Below are 23180 nucleotides of genomic sequence, written 5' to 3'. Positions count from 1 at the left end.
AATTCTAAATGGATCAAAAGGTATGAATGCGAGTGTGAATGGTTGTTTATATGCCCTGCAATTGGCTGGCAACCAGTTCAGGGTGTGCCCCGCCTCCTGCTCGTAGTTCACTGGGATAGGCTCCAGCATACCCGTGATCTAGTGAGGATAAGCGGTGTAGAAAATGGATGGATGGATAGAAATTAGCCAAGGTGAATGAGCAATATTCGTCACTTGGTTGAAAACAAGTAAGTAAGTTCCTCAAGTAACACACATAGATGTCATTATACTCAACTAGACATGCTGAGGTGTATGTAAATTTGGACATAAGAGTGAGGACCGGGTCACATCTCTTGTTCATTTTCTGACCACCTCCTTAATGTTCAGAATTGTTATTAATACAGATCGGTAAAAGTGGATTATCTTTACAATGTACAGGGAGGGCACCGTTCAAGCCAGCACCGCTACAACTTGACCTTTTTTTGCGACCCGGGAGCGTGCAGTTCTAGTGATGTCCTGCCAGGGGGCGTCCACACACCGCAGCAGCACTTTCCTCGCTCTCTCTCTCTCGCGCGCGCGCGTGCGTGTGCGTGTGCGAAAATGTGTGAGTGTGTGTGTGTGAGTGGGCTTTCCCCCCGTTTAAGCCGCGCGCGCGACGGCGGGAGGCTGTAGAGGCAGAAGAAGAGGAGGAGGAAGAGGATGAAGGTGTGCGGCGCTGATGTCAGTTGAGAGCCCAAAAGCCGAAACTTTGTGACGCCTTCCTCCATTATTTTTCCGCACGCACTGACCACTGAAGGTAAAAAAAAAAAGAAAAGAAAAAGAAAGAAAAACGCCAAAACTCCGCCTGAAATTCCTGCACTTCCATCATCTTCATCCTCTTGTCTTCCCCATCCTCTTCCTCACAATGAAACAAGTGCTCCTTCCGTTCTTCTCAGTGCTTTTGCATGCACCATATTGATTAATGAATGAATGCATGTGTATGGAAAGCATTTTTTTCAATATCCTCGATATGAAGCCATGTACTAGTACGCTCTTTGTCTTCACCAGTAAGACAATTCAACGCAGTGGTAGAACGACTGTGTCTTACTGGTATCATTTTTCCACTACTTGCGTACAATTACAGCTAAACTACTGTGCTGCACTAGTAGCCTCTTGGACCATGCTAGTAGAACCAAAATACCCACTAGTAGTTTTGCCTTACTTGTAACATGTTGTCCTACTTGTATGCCAAAGTTGTCCTTTATGCAGAAAGAACTGAACATTTTTACAGACTAGTCCAGTCATAAATCAACTTGGTTGGTACATTTGAAACATCCAAATCCATCAATGGGGGCTAAAGTATTAGGGGGGCACTGACCCCCCCAGAACCACCACTGCGCTGATGTTTTTTGCTAGTAGGACACAAGTGTTGTACTAGTCCGCCTTAATTGTTCTACTTGTGTGCGCAATTTCTTTTACTAGTGAGGACAAAGAACATATTACATGGATTGTAAACTGGCTTTATGGGCATTTATTCAATATTCTTGATATCCAACTTAAGCTGCATGTACTAGTATGCTCTTTATCCTCACTTTTTAGACAATTTAGTGCACTAGAAAAACAACTATGGGACACTAGTAGGAGGACTGTGTCTTAGTAGTAATGTTTTATATACTATTAGTGCCCCTTCTGGCCTACTCGTACACAGTTTAACCTTACTATTAAACTACTGTGCTGCGCTAGTACTAGGCCCAACTAATATGCATGTGTCATGCACTAGGAGCCTCCTGGACCCTACAAATAGCACCAAAATGCCCGTTAGAAGTTTTGCCTCACTCGTAACATGTACTTCTCATACTAGTATGCCAAAGTTGTCCTACTAGTGTGGAGCGGAAGGCAGTACTGGGGGGGGGGAAAAAACAGTTTTAAGATGATTGTATTTTACAAAATGAAAACAAACAACGTACTTTATGTCTATCCAGGTTGTGACATGTTGCTCTTTCTGTATCGACGCTATGCATCATGGGATTTAATTGCTGTTCGAGTGATCATCCGTTGTTTATCACTTTTCAAGATGCACTGTGGGATACATTGAGGGCGCTATGTAGGAGATAGCTCTAGAAAATGGAGAACTTACTATATATATATACTTAGGCTACTGTATAGTTGATTCCGAACACAGTTGTAGTGTTTGTTAGCAAGCCGACATAGCATCGCCTTAGAACTCAGCAAGCAGTTCTATACAGTGGCTATACTGTGTGCTAAAATGCTAAAGTGCTAAAGTACTTCTGTAACATTTACGTCCCGACACTGTAGTTACTGTATGTAGCACTTGGCTAGGACTTTCATAGCATTAAGACTTTAGCACTTTGTTAGCCTTTATATAGCAACTTGTACGGTATACGGAAATGGTATCGCATTCATCTAACAGTATGTACAGTAGTAAATATACATACATTTCATATATAACACACACGCATACAGACTATATATCGTGACCACACCTTGATGTTGATCACATGACCTGCCATGGTCAGGAAGTGGCTCAGGTGACAGTGCGTGCTGCTTAATTGATCCACACGCAGACAACAGACTAGCGCTGTGCTAACGCTACTCCTATCGTCATAGCTGTGGCGATGAAGATGATATGTTTTTTTTCGTATCAAGTTTCGGCTTCCGTTCAGTGTTCGTCTTTCAGGTCGTTGAGTTCGCGTCTTCCTCCCTCATTTGTCATGTTGTCTTTCACATGACAATGTATGAAATGAAGATATATGGTCATTTTCATGTGCTTGTTCTTTTCAAACGACCAATTTATTCAGACTCTACCGATCAATCACATTAAGACTTGTTGGTAGTTTAATTTTAGTTTAGTGTGAAAATGTCAGGATGGTGAAAATGGCGTTGTTCGATACGTTGCGTGTATCCATAATGGCAAATAATCTACACTTTTGACAAGTTTCGTTATTGACACGATTGTTGGGAATTTTAAGTATTTTACCTTTTATTGTGGAATAAATTGAGCAACTAATCATTTTGTATGATTAGTAGCAGCACTTCCATATTTGTCGTGTAGATTACAAAGCGCGTCAAAGAGTCCGGACGTGTCGAGTCCAAACATTTACCCACAATCCTGTGGGAGGTGTTGAATGGCAACAATAATTAGCGTTGTCGCGTGTTATATCACCGGCGCTCTTTAATCCGCCGCAGGACGTCAGCGCACCGCCGGCGGGAGCGTTCATCCGCCGCTTGACTGCTCAGGCGCCACAAATCCTCAGCGGGCCGCCATTGACGCTCCCAGCAAGCACCTGCTTGCCTCACACACACACACACACACTCACACACACACACACACACGTTTGTGAACTTCACCACCTTGAAGCTTTCGTCCTCCAGGCTCGCCTTGAGGGCCAGGAAGTCTACTGATTTTCAGCACATCCTGTGACAAAGTACGGTCATGATCTTTTACTTTTTGACTTTCCACTTTACACCATTCTGTCAGGAAACATGACAGATAAACGTGGACCCCAAAAAATTAAAATGAAAGAAAATTCAAATGTTCTTGATTGAAAATGAAGGAGTGATACAAAGTAATGAGGTGTGGGAGTTTTGAAAAGTGATGAACAGTAATCAAGAGTGACGATGGGTGATACAAAGTGATAAAGACTGATGTGGAGTGATAGAGGTGAGAGGGATGAGGAGTGATGACTAGTGATGAAGAGTGTGAGTATTGAGAAATGATGCAGCGTGATGAGGAGTGAGAATTCTGAAATGCTAGAAGTATAAACCGAGAGTAATAGGTAACGAAGAATGAGGAGTGCTAACGATGACGAGTGATAAAGAGTGATGTGGACTGTGGAGTGAACTTTTGCAATGCACTGGTTGCCAGTCAATGACGTTGTGCAATACGTTGAGCGTAACCTGAGCTGCGGTGCGGCAGGAAGTTGTCAATGGAGGACGGTGACTTCCTGTACGGCATCTGATTACACATGTTTGTGTAATGCTCACACACACTAACACACCCAAACTCACACACACTAAGATGCACACAAACATACACTCACTAGAAGAAGAAGAAGAAGAAGAATCGCCTTTCATTGTCATGAACATGAATGCATGCACACGAAATTTGTTCTCTGCATTTAAGCCATCACAGTGAACACATACACATGTTAGTGGAACACACTGGAGCAGGAGGCAGCTGAAGCGCCTGGGGTGCATTTCCGGGTATAAGTGTCTTGCTCAAGGACACCACAGCCGTGAGTGCGGGGGATGTTGGCGGATGGTCCAGTCGGGGACCCTAGCAGACACTAACAAACCCTCACACACTAACACACTAAAAAAACAGTCATATACACAAATATTAACTAATGCACACACACTCAGACACACTAATACACACTCGCACACACTAAGACACAGTTATACACACTAACACACACACAAACGCACACTAGCACTCACACATATCCACACACTAAAATGCACACTAACACGCGTACTAGCACACCCACACTAGCACACCCTAATACACATTTACACTAACATAAACTAACACACATGAACTCAGACACATTTATAACACACTCGCACACACTTAAACACATAGTAAAACACACACACACACAAATGCACACTAACACACACACACTAATACAAACTCATGCACACTAACATACATGTTTATGCCCACACCCACACTCCTACACACGCACAGACACACACACAACTGTCATACATGCGAATACAAACTGACACACTAACACACACACAAACACACACACACACTAATACAAACTCACGCACACTAACATACATGTTTATACCCACACATGCACAAACACACACACAACTGTCATACAAACTGACACACTAACACACACATTCACACACACACAAAATCACAAACACACGGGCGCACACACACACAGTCACACACACTCACACACTCGCACACACTAACACACACTCCTACACACTCTAACACACACATGCACTCAGACACATTTATATAACACTCGCACACACTTAGACGCACAATACAACACACACGCACACAAATGCACACTAACACACACGCACTCAGATACTCGCACACACTAACACACACTCCTACACACTCTAACACACACATGCACTCGGACACATTTATAACACACTCGAAAACACTTAAACACACAGTAAAACACACACACACACACAAATGCACACTAACACACACACTCGCACACACTAACACACACTCCTACAGACTCTAACACACACACGCGCATACCATGGAATGGTCATTTAATTGTTTGTATTTTTCCTGCGCAGACTTCCTGTCCGGCCGCGGCCGCCATGATGAGTGACATCTACGATTCGGCGTGCGACTCGTTGGGTCTGCTGGAGTCGGCGTGCCTGACCAAAGTGGAGCTGAGGCTGACGTGTAAAGGGATCAGTGACCGCGACGCTCTCTCCAAGCCCGACCCGTGTGTCGTGCTCAACATGAAGTCACATGGGCAATGGATGGAGGTGCGTCGCCATGGCAACCGCATCACACGTGCATTTGCATGTACGTGTGTGCTCGTTTTAGTTGCTTGTTGCCCCACTTTATATTTTTAGCGGCCTGTTATTTTTTACAAAAAAAATTCACTTTTTCTTGAGTTGCTTTTTGACTTATTCTTAACTTGGTTCTTTTGTGTTTTTAACATGGTTTTTCACTTGGTTTTGACTTGAATTTGACTTTTTTGTGCCTTGTTTTAGACGTGTTTTTTTATTTACTTGGCTTTGACTTGACTTTGACTTGTTTTAAACTATTTGTTTTGTATGGATTGTATGTTTCTCGTTAGAAAGAGAACGTCTCGTCCTACTGAGAAACTTTCTTGTTAGAACGAGAAAGATTCATGTAGGACATATTATGGATCCCCAAAAGGGACATAGGCAAAAAAAAAAAAAAAGAAACATACTTCTTGTCAGGAGAAGAAATGTTCTTGTTCTAACGAAACCAGCATGTTTACATGTTTGTATTTTCCCCCCGCCGCCGAGATGAGCAACATCTCATTAGGACGAACATGTTTAAAATGTTTTGTTCATTATATTGACTATATATATATATATATATAATATATATATAATATATAATTATAATTATATTTTTGTTTTTTAAACTTGTTTTTGACCTGGATTTGTGCTGGTTTTCGACTTGGTTGTTGTTGATGTATTTAACTGTATTTTTTTTTTTAAACATTGCTTTGGATTTGGTTTGACTTAAATGTAACTTTTTTTTGTGACTTGTTTTTGACATGGTTTTTGACTTTGACATTGTTTTGACCTATTTTTTGAGTTTTTCATTTTTTACTTTTTTTTTTTACATTATTTTTTACTTTTTCTTGACATGTTCTTTACTTTTTTTTACTTTGTCTTAACTTGGATCTTGTTGTGGTTTATAACTTGTTTTCTGGCATGTTGTTTATTTATTTATTTTGTTACTTTTTTAACTTTATTTTTGACAAGGTTTTTCCTTGGTTCGTAACTTGGTTCTTGTTCTGGTTTTTTTTAACTTGTTTTTAACCTATTTCTTAATTTGTTTCTTGTTTTTTTTTTAAAATCTTTGTTTTAGCCTATTTTTCATTTTAAAAAAAAACATTTTTTAAGCGGTTCGGAAAATAGATGGATGGATGGATGTTTGTTTATTTTCTACTTGTTGTTTCACACTAGAAGCTTTTGTGGCCCTGCAGGTGGACCGCACGGAGGTGATGCGCAGCTGTGTCAACCCGTCCTACTCCAAGGTCTTCACGCTAGACTTTTACTTTGAAGAAGTGCAGCGTTTGCGCTTCGAGCTGTATGACATCAACAACAGCAACTACAATGGCCTGAAGGACGCCGACTTCCTGGGTGCCGTGGAGTGCACGCTGGGACAGGTAGCGGGTCGGCTCCTCGCTCTTGTTGGATGATCTGTGCTAGCACGGCAAATGCTAATACTGATGCTAATATTTGTATGTGTGTGTGTGTGTGTGTGTGCAGATCATCTCTCAGAGGAAACTGTCCAAAGCTCTACTGAGGCCAGGAGGCAACGTGGGAAAAACCATCATCACGGTAAATGTCTCGGTCATTTAATGGCACGCTAGTGATCATAAACAACAACAAAAACAGCAATGGTGGCAAGATGGTGACGATGATGGTGATGGTGATGATGATGATAAAGAAGAAGCTGACGATGAAGTTGATAAATATGGGTAGCAGCTTCTTCCCAACGTGTTTCAAACTTGGCATCGTTGCTACATAATGAGCACCTCATCACGAGTGCGTGTGCATTTGTGTGTGCATTCAGATCACAGCGGAAGAGCTGACGGGGAATGACGACTACATCGAGCTTTCCTTCAGTGCCAGAAAGCTGGATGACAAGGTGATTACACACACACACAAGTATACATAAATATACACACACATACAGTACATACTGTACACACACACAAACAGGCGAGGGCAGTCAAGGACATAATTCAGGATTACACACTACTGAAACGGTCACACGTATACAAAATGTCGTTGCTCACACACACACATAGACACACACAACTCAAATGAGCTCATATATATATATATATATATATATATATATATATATATATATATATATATATATATATATATATACTATGATTGGCTGGCGACCGGTTCAGGGTGTACCCCGCCTCCCGCCCGAAGATAGCTGGGATAGGCTCCAGCAGCCCGCGACCCTGGTGAGGATAAGCGGTGACAAAAATGGATGGTATATCCATCCATCCATTTTCAACACCACTTATCCTGGTTAGGGTTGCGGGGCGCTGGAGCCTATTCCAGCTGACTTTGGGCGAAAGGCAGACTGCACCCTGAAATGGTCGCCAGTCAGTCGCAGGGCAGTTATAGACACGGACAACCATTCGCACCCACATTCACACTGAGTGGTAACTGAACCCACGCTGCCTGCACCAAAGTCAGGCGAGTGTACCACTACACCATCAGTGACTCATATATATATATATATATATATATATATTATATCCATCCTTTTTCTGTATATATATATATTATATATATATATATATATATATATATATATATATATATATATATTATATATATATATATATATATATATATATATATATATATATAGAGAGAGAGAGAGAGAGAAAATGGATGGATGGATGGATGCTCACACGTGACTAGAACACTCACGCACTACTGTTTTTTGCATACATTCACGACTGAAACACTTTCATACACACTACTGAAACGCGTATTTCAGTATACACACACAAACACGCAAAGTTTGAGTATAATCGTGGTTAAAAAAAAGTTCACAACACAAGCACGCACGTGTAATAAAGTTTGATGCGTGCGTGTGTGGGTGTGTGTGTCGTAGGACTTTTTCAGTAAGTCGGATCCGTTCCTGGAAATCTATCGTCTGAACGAGGATGCCACGCTGCAGCTGGTCTATAGGACGGAGGCAGGAAGTCACGCTAACACACACACGTCACACATAATGTACGTGTACCTGTCATGCCGTGTGTGTCTCTGTTGTTGTGTGCTGTGTTGTGTTGCTGTTATCAGACGGTGATGAACAACTTGAATCCCGTGTGGAAAACGTTCAAAGTTTCCCTCAACTCGCTCTGCAACGGAGACCACCAGCGCAAGCTGCAGGTACACACAAACACACGCATACACACACCTAAACACACACTCATACTGTACATACATACAGTATGCAGCCACAAGCATACACGTGCACACATCACACAGCTACATCCACTGCACGCCGAACTTCTTAATGCCAGCTTCCTGTTTTCGCGGTGATGTCATCAAGTGTACTACGTGTTGACGTGTGATGTATGTGTGTTTTATTGTTGTGCCTTACTGAGGCATTGTGGGGAATTTCGCTCTTTTAAGACAAATATAATCAAGTGTTTTATAATCGTTCTTGCAAACAACAAACGCTTGAATTCCTTTCTATTAGAGTTTGTGCGGTTGCTATGGATACGCTTACATTTATTTTTAGCTCTTTGCTTATAGAGAGACGATGGATGGAGTGTGTGAAAAGTGAAAGTGGGCAAATTTGATGTTTGAAGACAGTCGAGCGGATTAGAAAGGGAAAAAACGAAAGAGAAGGCGAGTGTGTACGCTGGTGCTGCTTAATTGACTCAATTGATGTCCTGGTCACACTGACAGCTCACAAACTGGAACATGCCCTTCTCACGTCCTTCTTTCCTTCTGTTGCTTCCTTCCTTCCTTCCTTCCATTTTACCTTCCTTCTTCGTTCCCTCCTTGCTTCCTATCTTAATTCCTTCCTTATTTATTGCTTATTTCCTTTCTTCCTTTGTTCATTTGTTCTATTTCCTTCCTTCCTTGGTTTCTTTCCTTCTTTCTTTCTTCTTCCTTCGCTTCCTTCTTTTCAGCCTTTGGTTCCTTCCTTTCTTTCCTTCCTTTGTTCCATCCCTTTTCACTTTGTTCCGTCCTTCCTTCTTCCCTTCTTTTATTTTTCACTTATTTCCATACTTCCTTCCTTCCTTCCTTCTTTCCTTATTTCCTACCTACCTTCCTTGTCATCCTCCATTCTGCCCATTGTTTGTTTCCTTCCTTTGTTTGCTTCTTTCTTTCCATTTTTGACTTATCTTCATTCTTTTCTTTGCGTTTTCCTTCTTCCTGATTTCTTTCCTTCACTTCTTTGCTGCTCTCCTTCCTTCTTTCCTTCTTTCTTTATCTCATGTTGTTCCTTCCTTTTCCCCTTGTTTCTGTCCTTCATTCCTCCCTTCTTTCTTTCTGACCTTCTTTTGGTTCCTTCCTTCTGTTCTTCTTTCTTCCCTCACTTCCTTTTCATCATACCTTCTTGCCAATATTTGCTTTCTTCCCTTTCTTTGCTTCCTTTCTTCTTTCATTCACTTCCTTCCTTCTTTTGATTTATCTTTCCTTCCTTTTTTCTTTTTTGCCTCCTTCCTTTTTGAGTGGTCTTACTCACTCACACACACACACACACACACACACACACACACACATGCACTGGTCATTTAATTGGCTGGTGTGGATCTGATGACATATTTCTTCTTCATTTACTCATCAATGAAATGCAGTCAAAACTACAAAAACGCTGCTGCTAACCTGAAGCTAATGTGCTAATAATGATTAATGAGATGCTAGTGAAGTTATGTAGTAATTGTGTGTGTGTGTGTGTGTATGTGTCTGGGTGGGTGTGTGTGTGCGTTTGCATGGATGTGTGACCACTCAGTGCACGGTGTGGGACTGGGACTCGAACGGGAAACACGACTACATCGGAGAGTTTGAGGCCTCCTTCCAAGAGATGCGGGGCGCCATTGACGGACGACAGGTAATCCAAATCACTCACACCCATAAATAGCTTAACCTCAACTTTAAGACAACACTATGAGACAGCGATTCTCAGAGTGACGCGAGCTCGCTCACGTGGTACGTGAAACAATCACTGGAGTAGAATTCAGTTGTATTTAACTTTTAAGTTAAATATATTTGCATTTAATCTTTAAGACTGTTTTTAAACATTTATTAAGGTACAATTTTTATTTACCTATTTTTTATTTATCTTTTATTTTTTTTTATTATTATTGACCTTTTGTGCAATGTTAAAGAGGGTTAATAAGTGTTTTCCACATATTTTAGCATTAAATGATGTTGAAGTTAACGTACAGGTGGCGTGCGTGTGTTTAAGCAGCAGACGTGATGAGCGAGCAAAGCGAAGTCCAGACATTAACGCAAGAAGAAAAGCAGATGTTTTCTGTCTCTGCAGATGATAGAGGAATTGCTCTGAGTTTTGGGGGGGGGGGGGGGTTTCGTTTATTCAGAACTTGTGGTGCTCCGTGAAAGACAAAACATTCAAAAAAGCTCCGGAATGAGTCCCAAACTCCCAGCGAGTCCAAAGCGTTAAAACTTGTGATCCCTCTTCAACTTGAGCTGCAGAAGTAATTTAACGGATCAGCGAACCACACAACGTCACACTGACAACTACACAAAACTACACATTGACAACTACACAACATGAGGCCACAAGAGGCTATGAGTCCAAAAGACTAAGAGGCTATGATGCTGTGAGGCTACGAGACTATTAGGTTATGAAACATTGAGGCTGTGATACCATGAAGCTAAGACACCATGAGACCATGACACTATGATACCACGGGGGAATTTCATTTCATTTTTCAACACCGCTTATCCTGGTTAGGGTCGCGGGACGCTGGAGCCTATCCCAGCTGACTTCGGGCGAAAGGCGGACTACACCCTGAACTGGTCGCCAGTCAGTCACAGGGCACATATAGACACGGACAACCATTCGCACTCACATTCACACCGTCACTGAGTGGGAACTGAACCCACGCTGCCTGCACCAAAGTCAGGCGACTGTACCACTACACCATCAGTGACTCTACCACGGGGGAATGAGACCATAAGGCTATGAGACTGAGACCATTAAGTTATAATACTGAGGCTATTATAGCATGAGATCATCAGACTATGATACCATAACGCTATGAGACCATGAGATACTATGAGGCTACAACATCTTGAGGCTATGACACTGTGATATCATGAGATGACGGTTGAGCTCATGAGACGATGAGGCTACGAGACCATGAGATGATGGATGAGACTATGATATTATGACACAATAAGGCTATGAGACATGAAAGTATCATACCATGAGACTATGATACCATGAGCCTTTGAGATCATGAAGCTATAAAACATTGAGACTATGAGACCATGATGCTATGACATCATGAGACTATGAAACGATCTGACGATGAGGCCATGAGACTATTAAGCTATGAAACAATGAGACTATGACCCATGAAATAATGTTCACATGAGGGCATGAGACCATGAGACTGTAAAACAATTAGACAATGGGGCCATGATACCATTTGTCTGTTAAGCTATGAAACAATGAGGCTATGAAACCATGAGGCAATGACACAATGACACTTTGAGACCAGTAGACTCCTGCAATTTCTGATCTGTATTCCTTTTGATGCTAAGCTAACCTTGTCGTAATGTGAGTGCTAATGTCAAGTGGCTAATAGCAGGCTAAAGTAGCTCAAATGTTGCTGAATTCGTGAAACCTGAGCCGCTAATTGAAGCTTCCAGCAAGAGACAGGAAGTGCCAATTAGTCAGTCGTAGTATAGTTCCTCCTCCTCTTCAATTGTTCATTTGCTGGCTTTCTTCCTCCTCCTCCTCTTCCTCCTCTTTTTCTATTGTTAATTTGTTGTCCCCATCCCTCCTTCCTTCTCCCCCTCCTCCTCTTCCTCATGGTGTGTTTAGTGGCTCAGTGACAAACGTGTTAGTGACAGACAATGATGACCTCACAAAACACAATGCTGGACACAAAACACACATACACACACAGAAATAATGAGCATTCAGCTGGATCAGAATCTTTTATCTCAGGTTTGCAAAAGGCTCACATGTGCATGTGCGTGTGCGCGTGCGTGTGCGTGTGTGTGTGTGTGTGTGTGTGTAGGTGCAGTGGCCGTGCATAAACTCCAAATACAAAGTGAAGAAGAAGAGTTACAAGAACTCTGGCATTGTCATCCTCAACCAGTGCAAGGTCAGCACTCTTACTCCTCCTCTTCTTCATCCCTGTCTTCCTCCTCCCCTCGTACATCGCTTCCCTTGCCAAACGTCAGCCGGGATAGACTCCAGCTCCACCGCCTAACGCGACCCTATGTTGTCGCTCGGCGTGAAAGTGAGCTCGAATGTTTGTCGGTCTAAATGGGCAGGTGACGGATGAGGCAGCGTCGTGTGGGCGAAGCCAAAAGACAGAATGGGAGCAGCCTTAACAAGGCCAACAACAACTCCATTAGGGATTTTTATATAGTGGACGTACATAATAATAAATAAAATGTCCATATAGTATAGGTGTTATTTGGATTTTATACTGTATGGGGCCTGCCGTGATTAGCGAATAGAGAATGAGTGAATGATTGTGAACGCAATAGAGAATGAGAGAATGATTGTGAACGCAGCGTTCGCAATCATTCACTCATTCCCTATTCCCTAATCGGGACAGTACAGTGGGTATGGAAAGTATTCAGACCCCTTAAAATTTTCACTCTTTGTTATATTGCAGCCATTTTTTAAAATCATCACGATGGAAATATAGAGCACCATTGAGTCTTCTTCTTTCTTTCTCTCTCTCTCATCTCTTCTCCATCTTCTCTCCTTCCTTCCTTCCCCTTCTTTCCCCCTGTTCTCTCATCCTCTCTTCCCCTTGTTTCATTGTTCCCCTTGTCCCTTCCTCCCAGCTCTGGTCCATCTGAACATGTCAGCGCAGTCAGTGGTGCTGCGGGCCCCCCAAGAGCCCCACCAGGACTCAATGGTGCTCTATATTTCCATCGTTCTTCTTCTTGGTCATAACATTTACATAAAAGTGACATGCAAAGAGGTCAGAAGTCACTTAAATATAGCACGGTGGAGGAGATATCCTCCAACACCAGAACAGACATGTGCGTGAAGCGTGTCGATGAAGCGTCTACATCCTCACCAAACAAGTTCAGATGGATGAATTTGATGATGAAAGTTTTTCATTATATTATAATTGTATTCGGCGGCACGGTGGACGACTGGTTAGAGCGTCTGCCTCACAGTTCTGAGGACTGGGGTTCGATTCCCGGCCCCGCCTATGTGGAGTTTGCATGGCCTCCCCGTGCCTGCGTGGGTTTTCTCCGGGTACTCCGCTTTCCTCCCACGTCCCCAAAACACGCATGGTAGGTTCATTGAAGACTCTAAATTGCTCGTAGGTGTGAATGTGAGTGCGAATGGTTGTTTGTTTATATGTGCCCTGCGATTGATTGGCAACCAGTTCAGGGTATACCCCACCTCCTACCTGTTGATAGCTGGGATGGGCTCCAGCACTCCCGCGACGCGAGTGAGGATAAGCGGCTCAGAAAATGGATGGATGGATATAATTGTATTCTTTTTTTTGTGTGTTCGCAGATTATCAAGATGCATTCCTTCCTGGATTACATCATGGGAGGCTGCCAGATCCAATTTACTGTGAGGACACGGACACACACACACACATACACACACACACGTATACACACCACAAGTCCCATCCAGGTCAGCGTCCTGCTTCTTATTCCATCAAGAGGAAACGGCTCCAGGGTTCTCAGAGTGGTCCTGATGATGTTTCCACGGCAACGGTAACCGAGGCAACACCAACCTGCCGCCCCGTTGCCCCACTTAGCGACCACCACAGACCCTGGCTGTGGTTGCACCGGTCCCACCGGTCACACTGATGCTGACATGACACATCTTAGCATCAAGTCTGGAGGATACTCTGTGTAACGCCATGGCAACGCAGGAAACAGGAAGTGCCAAAAGGGGAATTCAGTTAGCTGATTGGCTGAGGCGGAAGGCATTTCCAAATAAAACAGGAAGGAATTTAAACACAACACACAGTAGAATCATTTCAGGATCTTCATCATCAAGCTCCGCCCATAAACAAGTCACTGGTCAAAAGTCAGAGGTGACACATCACAAGTCACGTCACACATCACACGTCTCGTACCACACGTTACACATTACATGTTAAGGCTGCCGCACACCGAGCGACGAGGAGTTTCTCTTTAGAAACCTGCCTTTTCCTTAATTAATTATGACGCTATCTTTTTCTGGTTTACTAAATGTGATAAAGTCACAGTATGCGCTGTTCGGGGCGTCAATATATCCAATCGATCAATATGTCGGCAGCTGTACATTTTTTACAATGATCCGGTCCATTGAGGTTTAAGCGGATCGCGTAGTGTACAACAGCCTTTACAGATCAGCTGTCACACGTCACAACGCACATACCACATCACACCACACATTACATATCCCTGGCGTAGGGCGGAAACTTTGCCTCTCCAAAACCATCACTTTTCAGGAAACCAAAAAAAAAGAGCATGTTTATTGAGCCATTGACATTGCATCATAAAAGAGAGCAGGGCATGTAGACTTTAGTTGTAAAAATAACGTACCCACGTAGGGACTGACCAATAGTATTGATTTGTGGAAAAAATATGAAATTGACCAAAGTTGAACATAGCAGGTTTCAACCCGACACCAGCGATATCACGTCACAGATCACATGCAACATGCAACATGTCACGTCACGTTTCACATTTCACACGTCATGGGTCACACGTCCCATGTCACGTCAAATGTCAACCATACCACATTTTCCGTCACATACCACACATCACGTCGCATGTCACGTCGCGCAGCAAATTACATACAGTATCACACCCTACATCTCACAATAGACAATACACATCAGGTCACATGTCAAATGTCACCCATAACACATGACGTCTTTCTTCACACATAACACAACACGTCACGTGTCACACGTTACATGTCACACATCAGGTCACATGTAAAACACATTAGGTTTTCCCATTTCCCATTGCTACACCTCACGTGTCACGTCACATATCAAATGTCACCCACAACACATCACTCGGCACATATAATACATCACACATAATGTCACACGCTAGATATCGCACTTTACATATCACGTCACGTCACACATCACACAACCTACGTCACAACATGTCACGCTACACATTGCGCTTCCCATTTAACCCGTCACATATGTCACGTGTCGTACATCACGTCATACATGTCACACGTCACACATTACGTCACTGGTCACAAATAACACATCACAGTGCCGAAGCTAGGCCTATTTTAGGGGTGGGGGGTTCAACCTCCCACGCTACCTCAATGATTACATTTGGGGCTAAATCTTTTTCCATCAGCACCCCCCCACCCCTGTCGAGAAACCTAGTGACGCTGCTGACACATCACGTCACACATCGTGTTACAGACTTCACACGTCACAAATCATATCTCACACCTCACACGTCAAAAGTCCCACACAACACATCGCACGTCATATGTCCCATTGCCTAATTGGCTACTCTCTCTCAGGTGGCCATCGACTTCACGGCGTCCAACGGTGACCCTCGCAACAGCTGCTCCCTGCACTACATCCACCCGTACCGACCCAACGAGTACTTGAAGGCGCTCGTCGCTGTGGGCGAGATCTGCCAGGACTATGACAGGTACAGTCGGCATCTGAGCTTGTTAGAGCTGAGTCGTGATGGTGTTACATGTCTGTCAGCAAACAGGACGTTATCGTGTCGCTTTTCCTGAATGAGTTCTGATGGCGGCCAATCACAGCGCTTGTTTTCATTTTCTTTTTTTTCAGTGACAAAATGTTCCCGGCGTTCGGCTTTGGCGCTCGCATCCCGCCCGACTACAAGGTATAGCTAAAGTCCTCTAGCTTCATGCTAACATATGATATGAAAAGCCATAGACAGGCTACCAGAAATTAACATAGACGTTAATATAATTGTCTTCAAACAATTGCTACTTTAACACACGGAACAGCAACACATTCAAACAGAGCATACAAAAATATTCACAGGCAAATTTCTCTGTAAAGAGAAATGTAAAAACATGAAAAAGTAATGTTTACATTGATGGTTGAAGTTTTTTAGTTGAAGCAGACATCAAAGACACTTCCTGTCCATCCAATCACCTTACTTCTCCTCTACCTCCTCTTCCTCCCCCTCCAGGTCTCCCATGACTTTGCAGTGAATTTTAACGAGGAGAACCCCGAGTGTGCAGGTAAGTGCTTTGAAGTTCCCTCACTCACTTAGAAAAAGAAAAAAAGAAAAACTGTGAACACACTAAAAAATAGACATGGAACATTGCGTCATGAGGATGCCATCCATCCACCATTTTCTACCCCTTATCCGAGGTCGGGTCGCGGGGGCAGTAGCTTAAGCAGGGACGCCCAGACTTCCCTCTCCCCAGCCAGTTCATCCAGCTCTTCCGGGGGGATCCCGAGGCGTTCCCAGGCCAGCCGAAAGACATAGTCTCTCCAGCGTGTCCTGGGTTGTCCCCGGGGTTTCCTCCCGGTGGGACGTGCCCACCTCAGCAGGGAGGCGTCCGGGAGGCATCCGAATCAGATGCCACAGCTACCTCATCTGGCTCCTCTCGATGCGGAGGAGCAGCGGCTCTACTCTGAGATCCTCTCGGATGACCGAGCTTCTCACCCTATCTCCAAGGGAGAGTCCGGACACCCTGCGGAGGAAACTCTTTTCGGCCGCTTGTATCCGGGATCTTGTTCTTTCGGTCCCGACCCACAGCTCGTGACCATAGGTGAGGGTAGGAACATAGATCGACCGGTAAATCGAGAGCTTCGCCTTTCGGCTTAGCTCCTTCTTTACCACAACGGACCGATACAAAGTCCGCATCACTGCAGACGCTGCACCGATCCGCTTGTTCCCTCACTCGTGAACAAGGCCCCAAGATACTTGAACTCCTCCACTTGGGGCAGGATCTCATCCCCGACCCGGAGAGGGCACGCCACCCTTTTGCGACTGAGGACCATGGTCTCAGATTTGGAGGTGCTGCTTCTCATCCCAGCCGCTTCACACTCGGCTGCGAACCGCTCCAGTGAGAGTTGGAGGTCCCGGCTTGATGAAGCCAACGAAATGATTTGAGAACAATGAGCAGTATGATACAACCCAATTCCAATGAAGTTGGGACGTTGTGTTAAACATAAATAAAAAGCGAGAATACAATGATTTCCAAATCATGTTCGACCTATATTTAATTGAATACACTACAAAGAGAAGATATTTAATGTTCAAACTGATAAACTTGATTGTTTTTAGAAAATAATCATTAACCTAGAATTTTATGACTGCAACACATTCCAAAAAAGCTGGGACAGGGTCATGTTTACCACTGTGTTACATCACCTTTTCTTTTAACAACATTCAATAAACGTTTGGGAACTGAGGACACTAATTGTTGAAGCTTTGTAGGTGGAATTCTTTCCCATTCTTGCTTGATGTACAGCTTCCGGTGTTCAACAGTCCGGGGTCTCCGTTGTCGTATTTTACCCTTCATAATGCGCCACACATTTTCAACGGGAGACAGGTCTGGACTGCAGGCAGGCCAGTCTAGTACCTGCACTCTTTTACTACGAAGCCACACTGTTGTAACACGTGCAGAATGTGGTTTGACATTGTCTTGCTGAAATAAGCAGGGGCGTCCATGAAAAAGATGTTGCTTGGATGGCATCATATGTTTCTCCAAAACCTGTATGTACCTTTCAGCATTAATGGTGCCTTCACAGATGTGTAAGTTACCCCATGCCATTGGCACTAAAACAGCCCCATACCATCACAGATGCTGGCTTTTGAACTTTGCGTCCATAACAGTCCGGATGGTTCCTTTCCTCTTTGGCCCGGAGGACACGACGTCCACAATTTCCAAAAACTCGTCGGACCACAGAACACTTTTCCACTTTGCATCAGTCCATCTTAGATGAGCTCGGGTTATGTTTAACACAACGTCCCAACTTCATTGGAATTGGGGTTGTAATTGTAACGATAACGAGGAGAGTGAGGAAGCTGATGAGGAGGAGGCTAGGATGAGAATAATTACAGTACAATGAGAATACAAATTATGACTTGATGATGACGATAATGGAGTCATAACAATGATAAGATTGTTGATGATGAGAATGAGGATGTGATGAAGAAAATGATGATGATTTTTGGTCACGTTTTTGTTTTATTTTTGTTCATGAATTTTACGCCTCAGCAAAATGAGGTTGTCAGCGCTGTCGCTATGCTAACAGCTAACGCTGTCATGCTGCTAAAGGTCATGTGCTGAGCCGCTAATTAAGACTCGGCGAGCGTTCCCTCAGCGACCGCTCCCTCACATCAGAGACGCCCTGTGGCATTCTGGGACATCGACCGCCTCGAGCTCACTTAAGTTGACCGCTAACGCAGGACGCATGACCTTTTGCGTCATTATTATTTCACAAAGTTTGTGCTGTGGACAAGTGAGATGAGGATATGAGCAAGCAATGAACATCTTATACGCTTCTCACGTGAAGAGCATGCGTCTCATGCTTTTCACATGTACTTCCCTTGCATTTCTTGGAAGCTTTTCATGTCTTTTTACTGTGCTTCTCATGTCCTTTTCTCTTGTGCTGCTCATTTGTTTCACATGTGCTTCTAATGCGCTTCTCATGTGTTTCACATGTACCTCTCATGTACTTCTCATGCCTTTGTCATGTGGTACTCGTGTTTCTCACATTCTCCTCGTGAACTTCTTAGTGAGCTTCTTTTGTGCTTTTCGTGTACTTTTAATGTGCTTCTCAGAATCAGAATCATCTTTATCTCATGTGCTTGTCATGTGCATCTCATGTACTTCCCAAGTCCTTATTGTGTGCTTCTCATGTTATTCTCATGTGGTTGTCATGTTCCCTCAGGCATCCAGGGCGTGGTGGAGGCCTACCAAGCCTGCCTTCCCAAACTTCAACTCTACGGACCTACGAACATCGCTCCCATCATACACAAAGTGGCCAACTCCGCCTCGCAGGAGGTTCACACCAAAGAGGCCATGGTAGATAGCAACGCTGCTAACTTGTTAGCTAAGATATCTACTACATTTTTTACACCTCCCACACGCTTCAAACATATTTAACATTAACAGGCCCTTTTTAAAAGTATATTTAATAAAAAAAAAAATACTTTACTTTGAGCTATGTAACTTGAGGAGTGTTGTTGTGTTGTGCGTCTTTGATCTAGCAATACTTCATCCTTTTGATCCTGACGGACGGCGTGATCACGGACATGGCGGACACGCGTGAGGCCATTGTTCAGGCATCTCACCTTCCCATGTCCGTCATCATCGTGGGCGTCGGGAATGCAGACTTTGGAGACATGCAGATGTTGGACGGAGACGACGGGATCCTCAGGTCGCCCAGAGGAGAACCCGTACTCAGAGACATCGTACAGTTTGTGCCCTTCAGAAACTTCAAGCATGTGAGTGTCACATGATGAGGATGAGAATGATGATGATGGAAATGATCACAAGGAAAATGACAGTAATGTTAAGGAGGATGAGAATGATGATGGAAATGATGAGGATGATAAAAAAAAAAAATAATGAGGGTAATGATAAGAACCTCTACTCAAGGACATTTTTTGTTTTATTTGCTGATTGTCTACACTGGGGGGAATTTTTTTTTACCTTCTCAAGTAAATAACTATTAAAAAGACAATTTGTCCCTAAAATAAGCAGAAAAAAAACTGCCAATGGAATTAGTATGAATTAACTAAATGAGATCGTCAAAGATCTTGTATCTTAGTCTTTTTGTCTTGCTGAAAATTTTGAAAAAAGATGTTTTGACTTGAAATAAGATTTGTCTTTTTACAGTGTACTGTACTTCTTTTTGCCATCATCAATCATGATAGACCCAACTTTGTGGAATACTTATGATAGTAAACAATAATAATAGTCAAGTTTGTTTTCCTGTCTTGCTGTCTTGTTTTCTGCCCCCAGGCATCGCCGGCAGCGCTCGCAAAGAGCGTGCTAGCCGAGGTTCCCAACCAGGTGGTGGACTACTACAACAGCAAAGGCATCAAACCCAAAGTGGCCAGTCAGTACCACACCTCCAGAACCTTTGGACCTTGAGGGGCTTGTCTCACCGCCTCCAACATGTCCGCCACATAACTGAAAAGCACAACTTGTTTTTTGTTTTGATTTGAATGTTCAGCAGCAACCATAATTTGTTTTGTTTACATTTGTTTGTGTTGAGGTCGGGCCTTGCTGTGTAGTGTCCACTTTGGGAGCATGTGATTGAATAGCTAGCGAGTTAGCCTAACTAGCACTTAGTCACATATTGTAGCACCCCCTCCTTGTGGTGGACAAGTATTAACACATTCTTTCAACACTTTGAATAACTAGAGCACACTCTCAACTTAGCATCTTCTTTTCTCATGAATATTAAATACCACTAATGACCACTAACTACATCTAACAACTGCGAAGGACCATTAATAGCAGCTAGCACACACACACTTGTCTTCTCGCTAATAACTGCTAATGGCCTCTAACGACTGGTAGTGACTACTAGTGCACACACTCATTGTAGCGTCTGCTCGTCAGATCAATGCTAACAAAAGCTAACAACTGTTAGTGACTTCTAACAACTGCTAACGGTCTATAGTGACCGCTAACGACTACTAGTGACTGCGAAGGAAGACAAATGACCACTAATGACTGCTAACGACAACTAGTAACAACTTAACGCCTACTAGTGACTGCTAACGACCACTGGTGACTGGTAAAGAACACAAATGACTGATAACAATTGCTAATTACTACTTAACGGCTTTTAACGACCACCACAGATAACTAAGGATCCGACTGCAAGCGTGCACACTTCGTGTCTTTTTATGCATAAACGGATGCTAGCTAGCTGCAGCATCTTTAGCGTCTGTCATGCATGCCAGGTAGCGAAAAGTGTTGCACTGTAAGCGTGCACGTTGACGTGTTGTCTGGAAGTTTAGTGCACGTCATTACAAGCCCACAGTTTGTTTTGGGATTTTTATGGTAACTTACAGTAGCTCGCAGCTTCAATGCGTCATGCATGAGATTGTGTGGTTTTGCATGCCATAACATATCCGCTAGCATGCTCAGTCAAAACATACGGTATCCTATTAACATTTTATGAAAAGTCTCCTAGCGTGTTATTACGTAACATTTGCTAGCGTGCTATGTCAAAACATATCCCCTACCATTTTATGTGATGTGTGCTAGGATGGTATGACATAACGTCCACTAACATGCTAGCTCAAAACATATCCGTGAGCATTTATAGAATGTCTGCTAATGGGGTTTTGATGTAACATCTGCTACCATGCTATGTCAAAACATCTAGTGTGTTATGACGTAACAGTGTGCTATACCAAAACATCCGCTAGCATTTTATGACATTTTATGTTTTGCTAGTGTGCTGTGGCAAAACATATGCGCAAGAATTTTATGAGGTTAACATCTGCTCGCATGCTACGTCAAAACATATCTGATAAAATGTTATCATATAACATCTGCTAGCGTCCTACGTCAAAACATATCTACCAGCATTTTCAGTCAAAAAAATGGCTGCTAACATGTTATGTCTTAATATATCTGCTAGCATTCTATGACATAATTTCTGCTAGCATGCAAGGTCAAAACATCTTAGCTAGCATTTGACATCATAAAAATGGCTGCTAACATGTTATGACTATGATGTAATGTTTTGCAAGCATGCTAGGTCAAAACATATCCTACTAGCATTTTATAAAATATCTCCTAGCGTGTTAGGACATAACATCTTGTAGCGTGCTATGTCAAAACACCTCAGGTAGAATTTTATGACATAACATACCGGCTAGCACTTTCGATGATAAAAATGGTTGGTTATGATGTAACATACTGTGTGAGCCTTTATGCTAGCATTTTAGGATAAAGTTTTTGATGCTAACATGTTGTGACATAACATATGCTAGCATGCTAGGTCAAAACATCCGGTGGCATTCTATGCATTTCATTCGCATTTTGTCAGAGCATTTTACTGGAATGCTACAATGTAACATGTCTGCTAGCAAAGTCTTTTGCTAGCATGACAAGCGTAGACTTCAAAGCACAATTTCCTTTTTCTAGAAAAAAGTTATGTTTCCATGGAAACCGCCAGGTTTGTTTCCATTTGATGTGTTTGGATCTTTTGTCTTCCTGGTGGCCATTTTGAAGCCTCTCGTCTTTACTGACGTGTAACGTTTGATACAAGATGGCGGACAGGTCACGTGAGCTGATGAGAGCAATTAAACTTTTATTACCATCAACATCAATGTTTGTGTCTTACTTCGACTATGCTCCTTAGCAGGCCTTTTCACACAAAAACACAAGTGTATCGTAATGAAACTTTTGAGCGTACTTTTGTACTGGCTTGTTAGGACACACTTTTGCAATAAAATTATGAGTGTACTTTAATAAAACTCATGAATAAAACTCATGAATAAGACTCATGAGTGTATCTTAATAAAACTCACGAGCGTATGTCTTAACTGTCTCGTTAGCATGCACTTAAGCAATAAAACTTATGTATGTACTTTATGTACTTTAATAAAATTCATGCCTGTCTGTACCTGAATAAAACTCATGAGCGTACCTTTGAACTGGGTTGTTAGAATGCACTTTCGCAATAAGATAATCAGAATCAGAATCATCTTTATTTGCCGAGTATTTCCAAAAAGGATGATATATATATATATATATATATATATATATATATATATATATATATATATATATATATATATATATA

General features: G+C 42.8%; 1 protein-coding gene across 1 annotated transcript; it reads left to right on the top strand.

Moving 5' to 3' along the window:
- Positions 1–577: 577 nt before the first annotated feature.
- Positions 578–22700, top strand: cpne4a (copine IVa). Its single transcript, XM_061777536.1, has 16 exons — positions 578–775; positions 5272–5469; positions 6675–6857; positions 6961–7032; positions 7268–7342; positions 8345–8428; positions 8533–8622; positions 10202–10300; positions 12465–12551; positions 13940–13999; positions 15926–16059; positions 16206–16260; positions 16576–16627; positions 19296–19429; positions 19615–19851; positions 20372–22700. Exons 2-16 carry the CDS (start codon positions 5296–5298, stop codon positions 20501–20503), a joined length of 1668 nt encoding a protein of 555 aa, XP_061633520.1. The 5' UTR covers positions 578–775; positions 5272–5295; the 3' UTR covers positions 20504–22700.
- The last annotated feature ends 480 nt before the right edge of the window (positions 22701–23180 follow it).

This window comes from Phyllopteryx taeniolatus, chromosome 6 (genome assembly GCF_024500385.1).
Source record: "Phyllopteryx taeniolatus isolate TA_2022b chromosome 6, UOR_Ptae_1.2, whole genome shotgun sequence".
Taxonomy (NCBI): Eukaryota; Metazoa; Chordata; class Actinopteri; order Syngnathiformes; family Syngnathidae; genus Phyllopteryx; species Phyllopteryx taeniolatus.
This window is presented reverse-complemented; position numbering and strand designations above follow the sequence as displayed.